This window comes from Mobula birostris, chromosome 15 (assembly GCF_030028105.1).
Source record: "Mobula birostris isolate sMobBir1 chromosome 15, sMobBir1.hap1, whole genome shotgun sequence".
NCBI classification, from domain to species: domain Eukaryota; kingdom Metazoa; phylum Chordata; class Chondrichthyes; order Myliobatiformes; family Myliobatidae; genus Mobula; species Mobula birostris.
This window is the reverse complement of record NC_092384.1, coordinates 82,256,717-82,280,089: the sequence shown is the minus strand read 5'-3', so window position 1 is coordinate 82,280,089 and position 23,373 is coordinate 82,256,717. Positions and strand designations below refer to the sequence as shown.

Below are 23,373 nucleotides of genomic sequence, written 5' to 3'. Positions count from 1 at the left end.
GTCTTGAAATGAATGCTCACATCGCATTTGCCTTCCTCATTACAGACCCAACCTGCACATTAACCTTTAGGGAATCCTGCACAAGGCCTCCCAAGTCCCTTTGTGCCTCAGATTTTTGTATTTTCTCTCCATTTAGAAAATAGTATCATGACACTGTATTCCACCTGCCACTTCTTTACCCATTCTCCTAACCTAAGCCCTTCTGTAGTCTCACTACTTCCTTAAAACTACCTGCCCCTCCACTGAACTTCATACAGTCTGAAAACTTTGCAGCAGTCATCAATTCCATCATCCAAATCATTGACATATAATGTAAAAAAAATTAGTCCCAACACACAGCACTGTGGAACACAAGTCACCCCAGCCAACAAGAAAAAGGCCTGTTTATTCCCACTCTTTGCCTCCTGCCAATCAGCCACTGCTTTATCCATGCTAGAGTCTTCCCTGTAATACCATGGGCTTGTAGCTTATTAAGCAGCCTCACGTGTGGCACTTTGTCAAAAGCCTTCTGAAAATCCAAGTACACAACATCAACTGATTCTCCTTTGTCTATCCTGCTTGTTACTTCTTCAAAGAATTCCAACAGATTTGTCAGGAAATATTTTCCCTTGAGGAAACAATGCTGACTACAGCCTATTCTAAAGGCAAGATGACACAACTGTGGCTATCAAGACAAGTAAAAGCCAAAGGCAGCAAATATTAGTTGGAAGTTAGAGGATTGGGAAGCTTTGGAAAAGCAACAGAAGGCAACTAAAAAAGCCAGAAGAAAGATGAAAAATGAAGGTAAGTTAGTCAGTAATATCCATACCTATCACTCTGGTTCCTATCCCCCTACTAAATTAGTTTTAATGCTCCCCAACAGTTCTAGCAAACCTGCCCACAAAGATATTGGTCCAAAAGCTTTTTTCAGATAAATATTAAGTGTAAGAGAGAGGCAAGAGTGGATATTGGACCACTGGAAAATGACCAGTGAGAAAGTAATGGAGGGGACAATGAAATGGCGGATGAACTTACTGAGTATTCACTGTGGAAGACTCTAGCAGTGTGCCAGAATTTCAGGAGTGTCAAGGCACAGCAGTGAGTGCAGTTGTATTACTAGGAAGATGATGCATGGTAAGCTGAAAGGTCTGAGGTCACCTGGTGCAGGTGGAATGCACCCCACGGTTCTGAAAAAATGATGGATCTTTCAATAATGACTTGATTGTGGAAGACTGGAACATTGCAAATGTCACTCCACTCTTCAAGGAGAGAGGGAGGCAAAAGGAAATCAGAGAAAGGAAATTATAGGGCAGTTAGTCTTAGCTCAGTGGTCGGGAAGATGTTGGAGTTGATTGCTGAGGATGATGTTTCAGGTAACTTAGAGGCACATGATATAATAGGCCATAGTCAGCACGGTTTCCTCAAGGGAAGATCACGTCTGACAAATCTGTTGGATTTCTTTGAGGTAATAACAAACAGGATAGACAATTGGTTGATGTTGTGTACTTGGATTTTCAGAAGGCCCTTGGCAAGGTGCCGCACATGAGGCTGCTTAAAATGGTATTTCAGGAAAGATACTAGCATGGATAGAGCACTGGCTGATAGGCAGGAATAAAGGGAGCCTTTTATTGTCTGCCAGTATTATGCAGGAGTCAGTGTTGGGCCCTGACGTTCTTCATACGTCAAGCCATTCAAACCTGGAATCATTTTTGTGGACCTCTTTCCCTCTTACATAGCCCATTTTCCTATCATCTGTGTGCCTGTCTCAGAATTTTCATAAATGCCCCTAATGTACCTGCCTTTCACCAGCCTTTGTCCATGTTCCACACATGCACAACTCTGTGTAAAAAAAAAAAAACACAATGAACTACCTTTGACAACCCTCCTATACTTTCCTACAATCAGCTTAAAGTTATAGCCCCTGGTATTAGCTATTTCCCTTATGAGAAAAAGTTTCTAGCTATCCATTCAACCTAAGCCTTGGATCACCTCGCCATACCAGTGGATCACCCTGACTGCCGGGAAGACAGTACCAACCCCTCACCCGCTTTGCCCTGGAAGTGGGCATGTGCTTTCCTTCCTATACCCCACCCCTACCCCCTCCCTCCACAAAGCATGCTCACAGGTTTCCGGGAACCTCCAGATCCACCCTCTTTCCACTCCCCAGACAGACCCAACAAACTCCATGCAAGAATTGTGGCTACTTTATTTGTAAAATTATAAAAATCGATAGGACCATGAAGTGATTGGCACCTTTTCCATGTCCTCCTTGACGGCAGGCTGCAGGAGATAGAGAAACATTCACAGACCCAACACAGATCCTGGGCTCAGCCATTCACTCTCCACTGCTCTGGCCCTTTGGGAAGATGGGGCTCGTCAGCCCTGGTTGGCAAACCATTGAGAAGGGAAACTCAGATCTCAAACCTCTGCTGCCTTGTGGCTATCCGCACTCATGGGGAAGGTTTTCAGAGTAAACCCTGAGGAAAAGCCAGGAACTGCAGCCTATAAAGCAGTCCTATGCTGACTGGCAACTCCTGCGATGCTGCTGGTGCCAGACGGTTTCGGTCTCTGCCGTTCCTTTGAGTTCTTCAGCTGAGTGAGCAACAGCTTGCTCTCCATATCAAACTGCTCTTGCTTGTGTATGACAGGTAGGACTCAACATCCACGGTCAATCCTGACCACACAGCGCCTTGTCTCTGACCCATTCTCCAGTGCACAGCAAGGGAGAAGAGGAGCAGACTTCACCCCGGGGAAGGGGACATCAGTCCCCATGTGGCGGATAAAGACAGAATTCCCAGTCCCAACAACACAATGATTGCAGGCAGTCACTATTCCCACACTCCACCCTGCTGGGGCTGGAGGTAGAGGGATTGACTAATACAGGCCAGAGGTGTTTGTGTGCTGGGGAGGGAATATATGTGTGCGTCAGTGAGCAAAAAATCCATTTCGCTTTCATGTTTTCAATGTGTATGCTTGTGTGCTGGGGAGGGAATATGTATGTGTTAGCGAGGAAAAAATCTGTTCTGCTTTCATGTTTTCAATGTGTATGTTGAACCCAGCTGTTGAGGTTCACAAGATAGCCAGGAAGGCCAATGGACCTCAGAGAGCAAGAAAGGGACATGAGAAGGCCTGGTGAGTACAATTAAAGAAAACCCCAAGGAGTTGTACAAGTATGTGAAGGAGGATGACGAGAGTGAGGGTAGGACTGATCAGGGATAAAAGAGGAAATGTGCCCAGAGCCGAAGGAGGTAGGTGAATTTCCCATTGAATACTTTGCTTCAGCATTTCCCAGTGAGAGTAAAACAGGCTGATATGATTGAACATCTCAACGTTCAGAAAGGACGTGCTGGAACTTCTGAAAAACATTAGGATAGATATGTTCCCAGTGATACACCCCAAGTTATTTTGGGAAGTGAGCGAAGAGATAGCTGCATCTTCGCCGATGATCTTTGTGTCCTCGCTGGCTACAGGAGTAATACCAGATTGGAGGCTGGCAAATGTTCAAGAAACATAATCTTGGGAATTACGGACAATTAATGGGCAAACCATTGGAGAAGGTTCTTGCAGACAGGATTTACAAGTATTGTAAAGAAGCATATTGTGCAGAAGCATAGTCTGATTAGGGATAGTCGACACGGCTTTGTGAGGGGCAGGTTGTGCCTCACGAGCCTGTCTGAATTCTTTGAGGATGTGGCAAAAACAAATTCATTAAGGTTTGCATATGTCACAAACGTGATGGTATGGACAACGTAGGCTACAACAGGCTGTCATAGGGGCAAATACATTAGGGCAGGGGTCCCCAACCTTTTTTGCACCGCAGACCAGTTTAATATTGACAATATTCTTGCGGATCGGCCGACCGGGGGTGGGGGGCTGTTCAAGTAGGGTTAAACTCACCTCAACATGTCTTTTACAGTTAGGGTTGCCAACTTTCTCACTCCCAAATGAGGGACAAAAGTAGCAGTCAAATCCCGGGACACTTTACCCCAGGAAAGACTACCATGACCATGAAGCCTTGTGCGGGCACCTGTGTGCGCATGCGCGTACGTGCTGATTTTTCTCCCACAAATCGGTTTTGCCTTCATCTTCCCAACTATACTGTACATACATTATTTCTACTTTATATAGGCCATGTACTTATTATATCATTCCTGCTTTTACTATATGTTCGTGTTATTTATTTTCGGTTTTATGTGTTATTTGGTATGTTTTGTTAGGTTATTTTTTGGGTCTGGGAACGCTCAAAAATTTTTCCCATATAAATTAATGGTAATTGCTTCTTTGCTTCACGCCATTTCAGCATGAAAGATTTCATAGGAACGCTCTACCTTAGCGGGAGAAATACAGGACAAACCAACTTAGCCCAATATACGGGATGTCCCGGCTAATACTGGACAGTTGGCAGCCCTATGTTCAAGTTCAATAGGGTGTGACAGGGAATGAGGAAAGGTGCAGCTGACTCATATTGTTTCCTCGTGGCCCGGTACCGATCCGCGGCCTGGTGGTTGGGGACCGCTGCATTAGGGGCATTTAAGAGACTCGGGCACGTGGATGATAGAAAAATAGAGGGCTATGTGGGACTGAGGGGTTAGATTTATCTTGGAGTAGGTTAAACATCAGGGACTGAAGGGCCTGTACTATTCTATGTTACACATTTGGTGTTTGTTGAGTGTCTGACAACTGCAGTCTGTTGTGGCTTGGTCCACTAATTTGTGCAGATTTACAAGCGTAAAGCTTGATTGGAAACCCAGATCCTAATCACAGAACAATCCAGATACAAGGGAAGGCGAGGCTAGATCTAGACTGGATGCAAGGTAAGGTGGGACAGTGGCTGCATGGATATCCCTCAAGCTGTCTGCTGGACAAACTGCTTGGTGGGGCCAGATCTCTGGGCCATGAAGTCCTCAATCTCCTCGACGGAGCGGGGGACACAGGTCAGCAACTCCATTCCCGTGGGGGTCACTGCTACATCATCTTCAATGCGCACCTGGGGGAGATAGACAGGTGATGTCAGTGACAGTGCAATGAGATATTTCCTCAGTACCACCCCGACCCGCTAACGTGCAGTGCCCCCTCATTACCCATTCTGTTTTTGAACTTACACTTCATTCATGTACAAAAGCCATACAAAGTTTAGGGGTTACAGTACAGTGAGTGAATTCAAATTAAAATACAGTTAAGGCATTCAGTTTCTTGGAGGGGGGTGGGGGGGAGGCTGAAGAGCAGCCGGAACTTGAGGGACAGCTTCTTCAGATTTCAGACCTATCGTACTCCACATAGACACGGTGCACTGAAAGGATAGGTGGGCAAGGTATCGATGAATCTGTTCAGGAATCTACTTACATGGTACTGCCCTGAACAACACGCTCCCCCCGGTCCCCAATGTACAAGGGAAAACCCTGCAGCACAGAGCGTCTTCCACTGGGCATCTCCCTCACCGCCTGATGGTAAGGCAGACTACCGCGGTGTTTCCAGACAGCAGGCAAGGGCGAAGTGTGCAAGAGCAGCCCGTACAGGAACCGTTTCGGCACGTCATGCAATGCCATGGTGGGTATCTCCGTGGGACCAGCTCCCGAAGGAGGTCTTGGGGTTTGGGTCCCACGAGCCACCAGCACCTCCGGCAGAGCAGGGACCGGCACAGCCAGTGTCACTCCATGTCCCTGAGCCACCTCCGGCCTGAGTGCTGCTCCCTGCAGGCACCCGAGGACTCCGACCGCAGGAGACCTTATTCCACATCCACAGTAGCTCCCAGGAAAAATCTGGCAGCTCCCACACATGCTCGCTGTTGGGAGTTGCATACCCTCCTAAAGGCAATTCTCCTGGCGAAGCAAGTGTGTCGCCACCTCGGAGGGTGCTCAGTGTACATGTATCTCCGCAGGGTCTGGAAGTGGAGAGCTGCCAGCTGCATGTGTGTGCACACCACTGACTGACCGTGCTCTGCAATCGAAAGACCCAGGACCACAGAGGAGACCCGATGTCTGCTGTTGCCCCAGAAGTCCACCATTTCCTCTGTCCTGGAGACAAATACAGTGGGTGGGACTAAAGTGACCAGCCAGTACCCAAGCACGGTGGCTGCCAGCTGGTTGATGAGCAACATCCTGCCCAGTAGGAGATTGCACAGAGTAGACCTGATCAATGTCCCAGCCAGGAGGGGCGTTCGTCTCTATGTCCCGCAGGTTTGCCGGCCAAGCCCCACAGTGGAACCCTAGGTAGACCCCCCGATAGAGGAGGTGGCTGAGAAGTGTCACATCCTCTGTAGCTTAACTGGGTCCGTGATTATGAGGTCATTGTTGGTGGAAGCAGAAAGGACTACTTTCAGCTCTGGCTTGTGCAGAACCAGACCTGGCAACTGCTTTCAAAGATGCAAAGGAAGCACTCTACAAGTTTCTCAAGCTGTTGGATCTGGGACACCCACTTCTTGTTCGCTCTTCGTGTATATTGCTTGCATAAGAGTCTGACGTGACCGTTGCCCACATCTCACCAGAGTCTCAGGGAGAGGGAACTCCTCTGCTCGTCCCTCCAAGCTACCCAGGCCATCCTCCAGCAACCAGTTGCTGAAATGCTAGCAGGCAGACCCCACCTGAGCAGGCAGTGGGCTAAGCTCCGCTCACACCAAGTGGTGGTCCGAGTACAACACTGGCTGCTTGGAGTCTGCCAATATGCGGGAGACGGGCGTCCTGGAAATGTAAAGTCCATTGAGTTGAGAACCTCCTCCTCTTGACATCCTGGAGAATGCACAGGAGTCAGGATGGAGGCTCTGCCAGACGTCGACCAAATCAAATGATCCAACCAACTCCCTCAACAGCTGCACTAATGCTCGTTTGCTCTCTGAGGACCAGAGCGATCTTCTTGAGTGTATAACTGAAATCAGAACCCCCTCCCCTGAGGACAATGCACTCGCCTCTGTCCAAGGAGTCCAACAGCATAAAACAAGTGGGCCAGGTTTGAACACAGAACATAGAAACCTACAGCACATTACAGGCCCTTCGGCCCACAACGTTGTGCCGACCATGTAACCTACTCCAGAAACTGTCTAGAATGTCCCTAGCACACAGCCCCCTATTTTTCTAAGCTCCACGTACCTATCTAAGAGGCTCTTAAAAGACCCTATCGTATCTGCCTCTGCCACTGTTGCTGTCAGTGCATTCCACGCACCTACCACTCTCTGTCTGAAAAACCTACCACTAACACGCACTCGGTACCTATTTCCAAGCACCTTAAAACTGTGCCCTCTCGTGTTAGTCATTTCAGCCCTGGGAAAAAGCCTCTGGCTATCCACATGATCAATGCCTCTCATCATCTTATACACCTCTATCAGGTCACCTCTCATCCTCCGTCACTCCAAAGAGAAAAGGCCGAGTTCACTCAACCTATTCTCATAAGGCATGCTCCCCAATCCAGGCAACATCCTTGTAAATCTCCTCTGCACTCTCTCTATACTATCCACATCCTTCTTCTAATGAAGTGACCACAACTGAGCAGGTTCCTACTAAGGTTTTATATAGCTGTAACATTACCTCACGGCTCTTGAACTCAATCACACAGTTGATGAACGCCAACACACCATACACCTTCTTAACAACACTGTCAACCTGTGTAGCAGCTTTGAGTGACCTATGGACACAAACCCAAAGATCTCACTGATCCTCCACACTGCTAAGAGTGTTACCGTTAATATTATATTCTATCTTCATATTTGACCTACCAAAATGAACCACTTCACACTTATCTGGGTTGAACTCCATCTGCCACTTCTTAGCCCAGTTCTGCAGTGTGTACGTTTGGAGGCATACACGTTAACTAAGTGTAATGGTGCCCATCCAAGCACACTCTGAGATGCAGCAGGTGGCCTGGCTCGAGTTTGTTTATTTTCAGTATCTCTAGCTGGAAGTTTAGGCCCAACGTTATCACCACCCTGCTCTAACCGGAGCTGAGCAGACTCACGTAGACCCTTCCATGCCAATCCAGTAGCCAGGTGGATTCATCTGAAACTGGAAGCTCACCCCGTATCTCTTGTTCCCTGAGGACCGAGAGATGCTGGAACCTGTGGTAAGACTCCCTGCCGCTATTGATATTAATATTTGCTACTGTGACCTTCATGATTTTGCTGCATCTTCATGCCAATGCCCTGGCTAGTGGGAGCTGGCTGCGACGACACAGGTGCCAAGCTCTATGGGTCCTAATGCCCTTCCCTTGGACAACATCGGCCTCGTGGAGAGGGGAGACTTGCAGCATGGGCAACTGCTGGTCTTCCATAAAACCTTGCCCAGGCCTGCGTCCTGGAGAGTGAAGACTTTCCAGGCGCAGATCCATGGTCTCGCAAGACTAACGGATGCCTTTATTATTATAGTGAAATACACTGTCCACAGTGAAAGACCACCACAGTGCGAGTCCAAGGATGCGCTGGGGGCAGCCTGCGAGTGTCACTCACCTCTGGTGCCAACAGAGGGTGGGAAGCTTTCACGTGCATCCAGGACAGCTTTCTTCAGGGATGGACTGGCATTCAGATCAAACCCTGCACAATGAAGCTGGGCAAACTGATGAAATACTGAGGCTTTGTAAGGCACTGGTGAGCTCTCACTTGGAGTAGTGTGTGCAGTTTTGGAACCCCTATTTAAGAAAGGATTTGCTGACATTGGAGAGGTTCATGAGAGTGATTCCGGGAATGAAAAGGTTTCGCACATGAGGAGTGATTGAAGGCTCTGGGCCTATACTCACTGGAATTTAGAACAGGGTGGGGATCTCCTTGAAACCTATTGAATGTTGAAAAGCTAAACAGAGCAGGTGCGGAGAGAATGTTTCCTGTGGGCCAGGGAGCTTAGGACCAAAGGGCACAGCCTCAGGACAGAGGGTCGTCCATTTAGAATGGAGATGAGGCGGAATTTCTTTATCCAGAGACTAGTGAATCTGGAAATTAAGGCAGAGGTTGATAGGTTCCTGATTAGTCACAGTGTGAAAGGTTAAGGGGTGAAGGCTGGAGAATGCAGTTTAGAGGGAAATGGATAGGCCATGATGAAATGGTGGAGCAGACTCAATGGGCCAAATGGCCTAATTCTGCCCCTACGTCTTATAGTCTTGTGAAGTATTTGTTGCCAAGAATTTTAAGGGTAGTGACTGCAGTTCTGAGTTTAGGGTAGCTATGGCGAGGAATAAGGATGGTGTGGAAATCAGGGAGCTGACTGCTCAAGGATGCATTCAGTATAAAACAGGACGATGAAGATGGTTATTGTTAATCACAGGGGGATCTGGATCAGTTTGGGAAGTGGCCGAGGAGTGGCAAAAACAGTTAAGTGTGAGGTGATGCATTTTAGAAAGCTAAACCAGTGTGTGCCTTATACTACGAATGGCAGGGCACTAGGGAGTGTAGTGGAACAGAGGGACCTAGGATCCAAATGCATAGTTCATTAAAAGCAACACCACAGGTAGACACTGGCCTTCATCAGTCAGGGCACTGAGTACAGGGATTGAGGTCTTATGGTGCAGATGTACGAGTCACTGGTGAGGCCGCACTCAGGAGTATTGTGTACAGTTTTGGTCACCCTGATCTAGGAAAGACGTGGTTAAACTGGGACGAGTTCATAAAAGAGTTACTGGGATGTTGCCAGGACTAGAGGGCCTGAGTTAAAGGGAGAGGTTGGCCAGGTGAGGACTCTATTCGTTGGAGTGTAGGAAAATGAGGGACGACGTTACAGAAATATTTAAAATTATAAGGGGCTTAAATCAGATGGGTGGTGACACTCTTTTACCCAGGGTAGGGGAGTCCAAAATTTTAGGGGCATAGGCTTAGAGTGAGAGAAGGAGCAGACGGGCAACTTTTTCTGCACAGAGGATGGTGAGTGTAAGGAATGAGCTGCCAGAGGAAATGGTTGAGCCAGGTATCGTAGTATCATTTAGGAAACACTTGAATAGGTATGTGGCTAATGACTGAGGTCCCAGGGACGAGGGACCTGACACCTGCGGCCTCCTCAATACATCTCATGGGGGCCATGGTAGCGTAACAGCACAACGCTATTGCAGCTCAGAGTTCAATGCCAGCATCCTGTGTAAGGAATTGTACATCCTCTCACGTTCCAAAGACAGGCTTCAGGTGTTAGTAGGTTAAATGGTCATTGTCAATCAGGGGTCTACAGACCCCTCAGTTAATGGTATGGATCCATGCCATAAAAAGGGTTGTAAAACCCCAGTTGTAAATTGACCTGTGATTAGGCTAGGGTTATATTGGTGGGTTGCTAGTGGCATGGCTCGATTCTCAGATAGGAAGGGGTTAAGTTTGCTGATCCCATCGGTGACTGACAGCACTTGCTGCTCCCATTGGCACTCAGGTCCAGATTAATGTGTGATTCATTATGTTGCATAGCCCTCGCCAGAGGTTATCTCCGACAAGAAAAAGCCCTGACACTGTGATCACCGGTCCGTAACCCATCACAACGCTTCAATAAATGGCCAAACTGATTAGGAGTGAAGCCGGCAAGCTGTAAAGTGGAGGTTGCTCCCATGACTCTGACCTTGTAAGGAAGTTTGAACAGAAGTAGGCCAGGTGCACCCTACCCCACTGGCCTGTTCTAGAAACCAGTTTAATATGTTCCTCAGGCACACCAGTTGTGGGTTTGTACAACACTCAGCTACAGTACTCTGAAAAAGTCTTTGGCACATGTATCTAGCTAGCATGTCTAAGACTTTTTACACAGTACTGTAGTAATTTTATGCATTGCACTGTACTGCTGCCTCAAAAAAAACAAATTTCATGACATAGTGAGTGATGATAAACCTGACTCTGATATGGGTCTCTATCGTGGACGGAGAGTGGGAAGGGGCAAGGGAGAAGGGAGCGGGGCATCGTGGTTGGGAAAAGGGACAGGGAGGGGGACGGAGCTGGAAACACCAGAGAGACATTCTGTAATGATCAATAAACCAATTGTTTGCAATCAAGTGACCTTGCCTGGTGTCTCAGGGAAGGATATGTCCGCCCCAGCACTCCTCCTCTGCCACCTGTCCCACGCACCTCCTGTAGAGTACTGTCTGTTTAAAGCTAATACTACCATCAAATACTACCAGGTTCAGCTATGTCATAAACTCAAGGTAATTGGAAGAAAGTAATAGAGGTAGGTGTTTTTTCCACTCAGAGTGAAACGCACTGCCAGGGGGTGGTGGTCGAAGCAGATTCGGGACATTTAAGAGACTCTCAGATAGGCACGTGGATGAGGAAAAGAAGGGCTCTGTGGGAGGCGAGGGTCGGATCGATCTTACAGATGACAGCAGGAGTTGAGGCAGAGCAAGGCTGCAGCAATGAAGGGTTCCCAGTCCTCTTGCACGCCACGTCACTGGAGCCTGACCCCAATCTGCCAACAACTGTGTCGTGACCGCTTGTGTTTCAGCCTCCCCATGTTAAACAAGGTCACACACGGGCTTTCTCCACGAAGGGACTAACCGCTTCGGAGAACATCGTACTCTGAGCTGCGCGATCACACTATTCCAGGCCAGAGACTCCTCAGGTGAAGCTCCCTCTTGGCCCAAGATGACAGTTGTTGGCAAAGCAGGTTCTATCAATGGACATGTTCATTTGGGAAGGCAGATTGCACAAGCTGTGAAAGATCAAAGTGCTGAAATGCCTCGTATTCCGCATCTGAACAGGACTCACCCCTCCAAAGCCACGGAACCGGGCCAGCACGTCAGCGTTGAAGAAGCAGGCCAGGGCTGGGTTGGCGAGGGCCTGGTCCAATACGTGGTCAATGAAGTAGATACCCGGTTCGACAGTCAGCACCATGCCAGCCACAAGATGCCGCGCGGTGCGAAGGCTTCGCAGACCAGGCTCGTCGATCCGGTCTACGCCCTGGAACACAACACAAAGGCATAGCAACCACAGACTCTGCCAACAGCAGAGGCAGGAATCCCACCTACAGTATCTATTTTATACACAATAAACTGTACTATATACGTCGGTGATGATAAAGCTGACTCTGACTTCCTGTCAAAGGCTGGAGAAGCCTCAGTGAGTGCACGAAGCAGATCTGGTTGGATCTGTGGGAGTCGTAGGAGACAGGCTGGAAATCAATGCTGAGATAAGAGGTAGCGACAGACTCACACCCATGCCACGAGTCTTGACTGTGGTCCGTGCTCAGCAGCGTACACGTTATGGGTTTGGGGCTTCACTGTGATGCAAATCACAGTCAAACAGCCCACAGGGCTCCACATCGGTGAAGACTGAAATGTTGAAGGGGAACATGAGGGGGATTCTCTTCACTCAGAGGGTGGTGAGTGTGTGGAACGAGCTGCCAGCACCTGGTGGATGCAGGTTCGATTGCAACATTTCAGAGAAATTTGGATAGGTACATGGATGCTAGGGGTTTGGAGGACTCTAGTCCAGGTGCAGCTCAATGGGATAGGAAGAAAGAGAGTTTGGCAAGGATTAGGAAGGGCTATTTCTGTGCTGCAGTGTTCTATGACTCTGGAGACTCAGCACAGGCCAGAGGCTCCAGAAGGGTTAATTCCAAGTGGTTCTGCTGTTTAACACAGTACTGACCTCTGGGTACCCGCCAACGTCGTGTACGTCACATCCCAGGAGATGTCCCAGACCATGAGGCATGAACATGGCTCCTAGATGGACCTTCATCATCTCGTCCACGCTGCCCTTCAGAATGCCGATCCTCACCAGTTCCTCCAGCTGCACTCGCTCAGCCAGGCGATGCATATCTGGCCAGGCTACCCCTGTCCCGGGACAGACCAACAGACCAGCTGTCAGAATCACAGTGTACAACTTCGCCCGTCAGAGACCATCCCACTCGCTCAGCCAGGCTACCCCTGTCCCGGGACAGACCAGCAGACCAGCTGTCAGAATCACATTACACAAATTACAGACAAAACCCTTCCCATTCAGGCGATCCCCACCCTCCTATCACCCCTCAGATCCACATCCCCACTAGAGGTTGAACCACAGACTCCTGCAGCCATTCGGCTCGACCTGCCCACACTGATCAATTGGTGGCCATTTGTACTGATGGGGATGGCACTGTGGCATAGCAGTATGATAGCATCGTGGTTCAAAGTGCAAATTAAATTTATTATCGAATTACATCTATGTCACCATATACAACCCTAAGATTCACTTTCTTATAGGTATTCACAGTAGAACACAGAAATACTGTACAATGGAGTGAATGAAACACTACACACAAAGACTGACGAGCAACCGATGTAGAAAACAAGACAAACTCTGCAAATACAATTCATCAACCAATTAATTAATACAGAGAACATGCATTGAGTTGCAGAGACCTTAAAAGTGAGTCCACAGGTTGTGTTCAGTGATCAGTTTAGAGCTGAGTGAAGTTATCCTCGCTGCTGATGGTTGAAAGGTAATAACTGTTCCTGCATGTGGTGATGTGTGACCTAAGGCTCCCGTACCTCCTGCACCACCTCCTGATGGTAGCAATCTGGAAGTGGGGGTCCTTGATGGTGGACAGCACTCCACGTAGTTGTGCTGAATGGTGGGAGGGGGTTTCCTGTCACAGACTGGGATGGGCCCATCACTCTTTGCAGGATTCTCGTTTCTAGGGCATTGGCGTTTCCATACCAGGCTGTGATGCAGCCAATCAGGCCACTCTCCATTGTGCTTCTGTAGAGTTTGTCAGTTTTACATGACATGCCAAATAGAGTAACGTTACTAGAGCAACAGCAACAGGGGTTCAATTCCTGCCACTGTCCTCCCTGTGACCCCACGGGTTTCCTCCCACATACGGCTCCGTAGGTTGAATGGTCACGTGGGAACCGTGGGCTCGTTGGGCCGGAAGGTCCTGTCACTGTGCTGGACCTCCAGAACAAAACTCGAATCACCCACCTAACTAATTCAACTGCTGAAGTACTATCCGTCTCCTGGGTGGTGAGTCCCAGGTTGTGATCACTCTCTGGGTGAAGGCCCTCCTCAGAACCTCCTCCCTTTTAGTTCTCTGATATAGGGAACAGCTTCCTGCAGTCCGATGGTGGTTGTCCGTTGTATCTGACGGTGACAGGAAACCTGTGCGGGAGAGCTTTTAAAGTGGAAAAGCTGTTGCACTCGGACAGTTCCTCTCTCTCGATCTCGGAAGTCCGTGTCCGGTGGGACAAGCAGTCATCACGACGGGGGTCCTACAGAAGTAGATGACCACGATTTGGTTATGCCCTTTGCTGTCCACAGAGTGTTGTAGAACCAGCTTCCTAGCCGTTGGATCTCATCTGCCCAGTTTGCCAGAGCTGACCTCACATGCTAGGACAGGTATATCCCTATCGCACTGAGGTACGAGGCCTGCCAGCTACCCTCGCCTGGCTTAGCCCGTCCGTCAAAGCGGTGTGCTGGGTTGGTAGTCACTGTCGCGTGCAAAAAGCTGCTTGGAGCCACAGGTGAGGGCTGAGTGTCCGTGGGCCCCAAAGGTGAGTGAGCTGCCCCAGAATGGACACAACAAGCCCCTTCACCAGAGGTGCTACCCCTCCCGGGACACCCCATAAAGTTATCTACACTCTTCATCATTTTATATACCACAGTCCCGCTCCAGGCACAGCAGACCAGCCTCTTCAGTCTCTCCTTGTAATGGAACGGAACGTTCTGGCAAATCTCTGCACCCTGAGCACAATGCTTCCAATAGTCTGGTGACCAGCACTGCACGCAGAGCTGCAGCTGTGCTCTCACCAGTCCTTCAAGACTTTTTTAAAGATTAGTATTATTCGTCACATGTACAGTACATTGAGACGTCAAAACACATAGTGAAATGTGTCGTTTGCGTCAAAGACCAACAGCGCCCGAGGATGTGCTGGGGGCAGCCCACAAGTTTCACCCGGCTACCGGCACCAAGGTAGCATGCCCACAATTACTAATCCTAACTCGTGTGTCTTCGTTCTGTGAGAGGAAACAGAGCACTCAGAGGAAAGCCACACATCATGTATAAGATAATAAGAGGAATAGATAGAGCGCCTCTTCCCCAGGGCACCATTGCTCAATACAAGAGGACATGACTTTAAGGTAAGGGGTGGGAAGTTCAAGGGGTATATTAGAGGAAGGTTTTTTACTCGGAGAGTGGTTGGTGCGTGGAATGCACTGCCTGAGTCAGTGGTGGAGGCAGATACACTAGTGAAGTTTAAGAGACTACTAGACAGGTATATGGAGGAATTTAAGGTGGGGGCTTATATGGGAGGCAGGGTTTGAGGGTCGGCACAACATCGTGGGCCAAAGGGCCTGTAATGTGCTGTACTATTCTATGTTCTATGGGCAGAATGTGGGATTCAAAATTTAGAATGAATGTATTGTGGGACCTTATTTTCTCTGCCCATGTCTTCAACGCCCTGACCAGTGAAGGCTATTTCCATGTTCCTAACCACGTTCTCCGTGCCTGTTGCCACCTTTAAGGATTTACGGCCCTACTCTAAGGTCCCTCTGTTCTTCAGTTCTCCTGAAACACAACCACTCATGATGTATGTCCTAGTCTTATCAATGTCCTCAAAATACATCAGCTTTGGGAAATGCGCAATATCCTTAGTCAGAACAGAATTACAACCTTCTCCAACAACACAAGCCAGGAAAACAAGAACAGTTAAATTGTGGTGTATTGGACACCATAGTAGCATACCACCATTACAGCTCGGGGCCCCTGCGTCTGGAGTTCAATTCCAGCTCCTCTGTAAGCAAGATGATACATTCCCTCCTGTCACCACGTGGGTGCTCCAGTTTCCTTGGTTGCTAGGTTAATTGGTCATTGGAAATGGTCCCATGATTTGGTTAAGTTTCTCACTGAAACCTACCGGATGCTGAAAGGACCAGATAGGGTGGACGTGGAGAGGATGTTTCCTATGGTGGGAGTATCCAGAACTAGAGGGCACAGCCTCAAAATTGAGGGGCGACCTTTAGAAAAGAGGAATTTTTTTTAGCCAGAGTAGTAAATCTGTGGAAAGCTCTGCCACAGACAGCTGTGGAGGCGAAGTCCTTGCATCATTTCCTAAGTGATCAGGGCATCAAAGAATATGGTGAGAAGGCAGGTGTATGGAGTTGAGTGGGATCTGGGATCAGCCTTGATGGGCTGAATGGCCTAATTCTGCTCCTGGGGAAAATGTTGAGACGGTGGTGGAAGGGAACCCGGGTTACTGGCGCTGTAATAACGTTACACTAACCACTACCCTACCATGCCACCTTTGGAAGAACAAACTCAGTGAGACAATGGGAACAGGATTCTGAGCGATAGGATCCATCTGCATTTGGAAAGGCAGGGACTGATTACGAATAGTCAGCATGCCTTTGAATGTATGCATGTCTCATGAGTGTGATCACGTTTGTTGAAGAGGGATTGATGAGGGCAGGGCAGTGGACTTCAGCAAGGCTTTAGACAAGGTCCCACAAGATAAGCCGAGACCTAGCTAACTGGATACAGAACTGGCTCTATGGAAGGAATCAGAGTAATGTTTTTCAGAATGGAGGCCTGTGACCAATGATGTTCCATAAGACCGTAAGACACAGGAGCAGAATTGGGCCATTTGGCTCATTGAGTCTGCTCCACCATTCAATCATGGTTGATTTATTATCTTCACTCACCCCAACCGGAGCTGTTCCCACAAACTACAGACTCACTTTCAAAGAGTCTTCATCTCAGGGCCTTGATACTTTTTGTTGAATTTGGACACTTTAATCTTTTGCACATTGGCGGTTTGTCCTGCTGGGTGCAGTTTCTCATTGACTCTGCTGTGAATGCTACTGCAGCCCTATGGTAGCACAGCAGTTAGTGTGACACTAATATAGCATGGGGCATTCCGGAGTTGGGAATTGAATTCCGGCAACATTCTGTAAGGAGTCTCTGACGCTCTCCCCGTGGAATGCGTGGACTGCCCCAGAAGCTCCGGTTTCCCCCCACAGTTCAAAGACGTACCTGGTAGGTTAGATAAACCATTGTAAGTTGTTCCGATTAGATTAGGGTTAAATCAGAAGTGTGCTGGGCAGTGCAGCTCAAAGCACCGGAAGGGCCTTCTCCGTGCTACACTGCTAAATTAAATAAATAAACTATCTCAGTACTATGTACTTTGACAATAAACTTACTGTGAACTTTTGAACTTTGGCCAGGTACATGGATAGCGAAAGGTATGAGATATGGAATGGAGGTAAACATGCCTAGCTCAGGAAGACAGCTTGGTTGGCATGAACAGGTTGGGCCGAAGGGCCTGTTTTCAGAGTATAATCATCACTCTTAAACTTCACGGCAGAGCATGGGTCTGTGAATGTGCAGACCCCCAGAATGACCCGGCCAGCCACTCTCAGACTCCACCCGAGAACAAATCTGTCAAGTGTGCATGGCGCCAGCACACAGACACAGCACTGTCAGTCTGTAAATATTTATTGGCGTGAGCAGCTCAGTCTGCAGAATAGTCCTAGAAACAGCAGTGCTCAGGTCAAGAAACAACCAAGAGTAGAGACAAAACTGGGAGAGAAATGTTTGGGAATCTTGAAACGCCAGAACACTGTGGGAGAGAGAGATAGAGAGAGGGGAGAGAGTGAGGAAAGCAGAGACAGGGAGGGAGAGAAAGAGAAGGGGAGAGGAAAGAGAAGCAGTGAAAGCAGGAGAGAGAATGGACACCAGGATGGAGTGGAGAAAGGGAAGGGGTTACAAGTGAAGAAAAAGAAACAAGAGAAGGAGGGAAGGAGAGAGAGTGTGGACAGGAGAGAGGGAATGGTGGAGAGTGCAGACAGGCGAGATGGGAAAGGTGGAAAGGGGGGAGAGAGTGTATTGGATCGGAGACAGGGAGGGAAAGGGACAGAGAGTGGACAGGAGATAAGGAAGAGGACGGGTTCGGGGTGGGGGGAAGAGTGGATGATCGGGGGTATGGACAGACAGAGAAGGAAGCAGATGTGGAGAATGGGACGTCTTTCCCTCACTGCCACACCGTCCAGCCTGCGACGAACATGGCTTCTGATCACTGCCTGACCTGCACCAGCACAATGGGCACACAGTGCCAACTACTGGACCAACGCCACTGGCAATGCCAACTACAGGTCCAATTCCTCTGGCACTGCCAACTACTGGATCAACTCCTCCAGAACTGTCAACGACCGGTCCAACTCCACCGACATTGTCACCGACTGGTCCAATTCCTCCGGCACTGCCAACTACCAGTCCAAATCTACCAGCACCGCCCCCTTCCGGACCAAGTCCTCTGACACTGCCAACCACAGGTCCAACTCTTCCATCCCTGCCAACTGCTAGCCCACCTCTATCCTTTAATTCTCCTGGTCCTCAGCCTGGCTCCATTCTACCTCTTGCTGGCTGCTGGGCACACTCGTGGTATGAATAATTTGACATGAAGGCCAAAATCTGAGATCATAAACCTGTTGCCACGGAAATGACAGGAGGGGAAGTGAATCGTAAACACAGGAGATTCTGTAGATGCTGGAAATCCAGAATAACACGCACAAAATGCTGGAGAAACTCGGTAGTTCAGTATCAGGAAGCATCTATGGACATATTCGCCTCTCCTCATGCAGGGGCTTGGTCCAAAACGTTGACTGTTAATTCCTTTCCATAAATGCTGCCCGACCTGCTGAGTTCCTCCACCATTTTGTGTTTGTGGCTTCAGAAGATCAGTGGTCAGTCCCCAGTCCCCAGTGTCAAAGGGGGAGGCTGGCTGATGTGTCATCATAACAACCTTACTTCTGACTCAGAGGGAGATTCCATCAAAATCAAATCAGGTGTTGGATCTGAAACACTGACTTGTCTTCTTTCCAGATTCACTACCTGACTAGACACGTCCCGCAGGACATAATCTTCTGGAAATATAATCCCCTAGTTAATCAGGACATAATGATCAAAGTTCAAAGTACATTTATTATCAAAGTACATAAATGTCACCATATACAACCCTGAGATTCACTTTCTTGCAGGCATACTCAATAAATACAAAGAAACAAAACAAATGAACAACAAATATTGAGAACATGAGAGTGAGTCTGTAGGTTGTGGGAACAGTTCAGTGATGGGATGAGTGAAGTTATCCTCTGTGGTTCAAGAACCTGTTGGTTGAGGGGTAATAACTGTTCCTGAAGCTGGTGGTGTGAGTCTGGGGCTCCTGTACCTTCTTTCTTATGGCCTGGGTGGTGGGGATCTGGGGCACTTCACTTGTGTCTGGGACTGATGCTACCAATTGCGATGGCTCAGTGGGCTGTTAAGTCACAGCAGTGTGTGCATCCAAATCACTTTTCACATGATCCAGCACTAAACCTTGGGCTCTCAGTGTCCCTGGCTTAGTATCACCTCTCATCAGGATGCTGCCAGGATTAGAGAGCATGTATGAGGAAAGGTTGGGTGAGCTGGGGCTTTTCTCTTTGGTATGAAGGAAACTGAGAGGTGACTTGACAGAGATGGATACAATGAGAAGGAGCATAGAGTGGACAGCCAGAGACTTTTTGCCAGGGTGGATAGGGACATAATTTTAAGGTGATTAGTGAAAGTATGGTGGGTTGATGCCAAAGATAGTTTTTTTAAAACACCGAGTAGGGGGTACTTAGGAGGTGCTAGAGTCAGATACATCAGGGGCATGTAAGAGACTCTTAGATAGGCAAATGGGTGAAAGAAAAATGGAGGGCTATGTGGGAGGGAAAAGGTTAGATTGATCTTAGAGTAGGTTAAAAGATTGGCACAAGATCCAAAGGACAGGGCCTGTACTGGGCTAAGTTCCCTCCTAGAAACCTGCAGATACATTAACTCAAGAGCTAGCTTTCACTGCAGGAGATGGTAAGGTTTAATGGGGGGGTGGGGCGGGAGAGATGGTTCAGAGCTCAGGACTAGGGTTGTTATGGGGCAAGAAGACAGCACACAATAGATTCCAGGAATGAAGGGTTAAAATATGAGCAGCATTTGGCAGCTTTGGGCCTGTACTCACTGGAATTTAGAAGAATGCGTGGGGAACTCATTGAAACCTACCGAATGTTGACTCGATAGGGTGGATGTGGAGAGGATGTTCCCTGTGGTGGGGTATCCAGAACTAGAGGGCACAGCCTCAAAATTAAGGGGCAACCTTTCAGAATGGAGATAAGGAGGAATTTTTTTAGCTGGAGAGAAATGAATCTGTGGAGTGCTCTGCCTCAGACTGCGGTGGAGGCCAAGTCCATTGGTATATTTAAGATGGAAGTTGATCATTTCCTGATTAGTCAGGGCATCAAAGGATTGGCGGAAAGGCAGGCGTATGGGGTTGAGTGGGATCCAGGATCAGCAGAGCAGATTCAATGGGTTGAATGGCCTAATTCTGCTCCTAAGCCTTATGGTCTTAATACAGAAGCCCGAGATGGAGGGACACAGATCTCAAATGGGCAGGAGGGCTCATCAGCATTAGATTTACAGTAGACTTCTGCATGGTATGGAGACTGCACTGTGACAGACAGGAAGACTCCACAATAAGTAGTTAGAACTATCAACACATCATCAGCTCCAGCTGACCTGTCATCACAGCCTTTTCTACAGAAAAGTGTCAGTAAAGGGCCAAAAACATCATGAAGGATGCTACTCCTGTTTGTCCCATTCCCATCAGGGAGGAGGCTACGTAGCATCCACGCCAGGACCACCAGACTCAAAAACAGTTACTTCCCCCAAGCAGTAAGGCTGATCAACACCTCCACCCCCTAACCCAACACTCTACACACCCAACCACTGCTACTATATAATTTCCTGTCAGTCACCTCATGTACAGACACTCCTGTGCCTAGAGTCACTTCATGGACATACAATCTATGTATATGAGTTATTTTACATATTTATATTTATTGTGTTTTTTTAAAAATTGTGTTCTTTATCTTATTGTGGTTTTTCTGTGCTGCATCGGATCTGGAGTAACAATGATTTTCTTCTATTTACTTGTGTACTGGAAATGGAGTTAAACTATCTTGAATCAGGGTAACATTCTGGTCTCAAACGTGTGCTGGACTACTGTCACAGTTCACAAAGGGTTAAGTGGTGCTGCTGGAGAAAGAATGTTTGCAATGTAAACGTCCTCAGCCAGCCTGGCAGTGCTCACACAGAGAGCAGAGGCTGTCAGAAACATCGCCAAAGCAGACAGCAACAGAAAACAGGCGCAGGAAGAGGCAAAGTTCTGCCTGGCCAAACCCATTTGGGACCATTTGCTACATTGCTCATCTATCACACTCGCTGACTCCCCCTAAGGATTCAATTCCCACTGTGACACTGTAAAGAGTTTGTACATTCTCCCAGTGACCGCGTGCTCCAGTTTCCTCCCACGTTCTAAAGTTCTACAGGATAGGGTTAGGTTAGAATGTTGTGGGCACACCATGTTGGTACTGGAAACGTGATGACATGGACACACAGGAGCCTGAATACACACGCCCAACATTTTAGAGACAGCTTCTTCCTCTCTGCCATCAGGTTTCTGAAAGGTTTGTCACTTGTGAACACTACATCACTAGTTTGCTCTCTTTTTACACTATTCTTTAAATATATTCTTAAGATAATTCAGCTCCTGTGGACTGGGGGGGGGATGAGATCTACAGTGAGATCTAACGGCCAGGAAGCTGGTACTGCAACGCTCCACGGAGAGCGAAGGACATGACAGACACAGAAGACGTCACGGTCATCCACTGCAACCAAGGAAGACGCCAGTCTGTGACTCTTGTTCATACCACTGGACCTGGACTTCTGAGGTCAGAGAGCCGAACTCCCCCAGTGCAATGGTTGTTCCACTTTAAAAACTCTCCTGTACAGGTTTCCAGTCATTGTCAGATATAACGGACCACCGCTGTACTGCTGCTGCAGAGTAATGGATCAGAATCAAGTTTATTATTACCGGCATGTGACATGAAATTTGTTAACTGAGCAGCAGCAGTTCAATGCAGATTTCATGACATGCAGTACTGCACAAAAGTCTCGGGCAGATACAGTGCATATCTAGAGTGCCTAAGACTTTTGCACAGTACTGCAGTAATGTTATGTATTGCACTGTACAGCTGCCACAAAAACAAACAAATTTCATGACATGTGAATAACGACAGACCTGATTCTGATATGGGTCTCTATAAGAGGACTGAGAATGGGAAGGAAATAGGGAGAGGGGAAAGGACAGGGATGGGTGTGAGCTGAAGCAGCAGAGAGACATTCTGTAATGATCAATAAACCAATTGTTTGGAATCCAATGACCTTGCCTGGTGCGATACATACAAAATGCTGGAGGAACTTAAAGCACGAATTAATACCTAGAAATATGATGTTGTAGCTATTAGTGAAACGTGGTTGCAGGAGGGATGTGATTGGCAACTAAATATTCCAGGAGTTCGTTGCTTCAGGTGTGATAGAAAAGGAGGGACAAGAGGGAGAGGCGTTGCATTGCTTGTCAGGGAAAATATTACAGCAGTGCTGTGGCAGGATGGATTAGTGGACCATCTAGGGAGGCTATTTGGGTGGAATTGAGGAATAGGAAAGGCGTAGTGACGCTTATAGGGGTGTATTATAGACCACCTAATGGGCACCGAGAACTGGAGGAGCAAATTTCTAAGGAGATAGCAGTTATTTGTAGGAAGCACATGGTTGTGATTGTGGGAGATTTTAATTTTCCACACATAGACTGGGAAGCCCATTCTGTAAAAGGGCTGGATGGTTTGGAGTTTATCAAATGTGTGCAAGATAGTTTTTTGCAGCAATACATAGAGGTACCAACTAGAGAAGGGGCAGTGTTGGATCTCCTGTTAGGGAATGAGATAGGGCAGGTGACGGAGGTTTGTGTTGGGGAGCACTTCATGTCACAATGCCATTAGTTTCAATATAATTATGGAGAAGGATAGGACTGGACCCAGGATTGAGATTTTTGATTGGAGAAAGGCTAACTTTAAGGAGATGTGAAAGGATTTAGCAGGAGTGGATTGGGACAATTTGTTTCATGGGAAGGATGTAATAGAAAAATGGAGGTCATTTAAAGGTGAAATTTTGAGGGTACAGGATCTTTATGTTCTGTTAGGTTGAAAGGAAAGATTAAAAGTTTGAGAGAGCCATGGTTTTCAAGGGATATTGGAAACTTGGTTCGGAAAAAGAGAGGGATCTACAATAAATATAAGCAGCTTGGAGTTAATGAGGTGCTTGAGGAATATAAAGAATGTAAAAAGAATCTTAAGAAAGAAATTAGAAAAGCTAAAAGAAGATACGAGGCTCCTTTGGCAAGTAAGGTGAAAATAAATCCAAAGGGTTTCTACTGTTATATTAATAGCAAAAGGATAGTGAGGGATAAAATTGGTACCTTAGAGAATCAGAGTGGATGGCTATGTGCAGAGCCAAAAGAGATGGGGGAGATTTTGAACAATTTCTTTTCTTTGGTATTCACTAAGGAGAAGGATATTGAATTGTGTAAGGTAAGGGAGACAAGAAGGGTAGTTATGGAAAGTATGACGATTAAAGAAGA

The 23,373-nt window shown here is 47.7% G+C and overlaps 1 protein-coding gene across 1 annotated transcript in view; it reads right to left on the bottom strand.

Annotated features, from left to right (window-relative positions):
- Nucleotides 1–2,165: 2,165 nt before the first annotated feature.
- The window catches only part of pepd (peptidase D), a 237,456-nt gene continuing 216,248 nt past the window's right edge, over nt 2,166–23,373 (bottom strand). The window contains exons 13-15 of the mRNA XM_072280002.1: nt 12,500–12,684; nt 11,618–11,809; nt 2,166–4,966 (exon numbers count right to left, since the gene is read on the bottom strand). Coding sequence (XP_072136103.1) covers nt 4,826–4,966; nt 11,618–11,809; nt 12,500–12,684 — 518 coding nt within the window. The 3' untranslated portion in view covers nt 2,166–4,825. The remainder of the gene's footprint in view (nt 4,967–11,617; nt 11,810–12,499; nt 12,685–23,373) is intronic.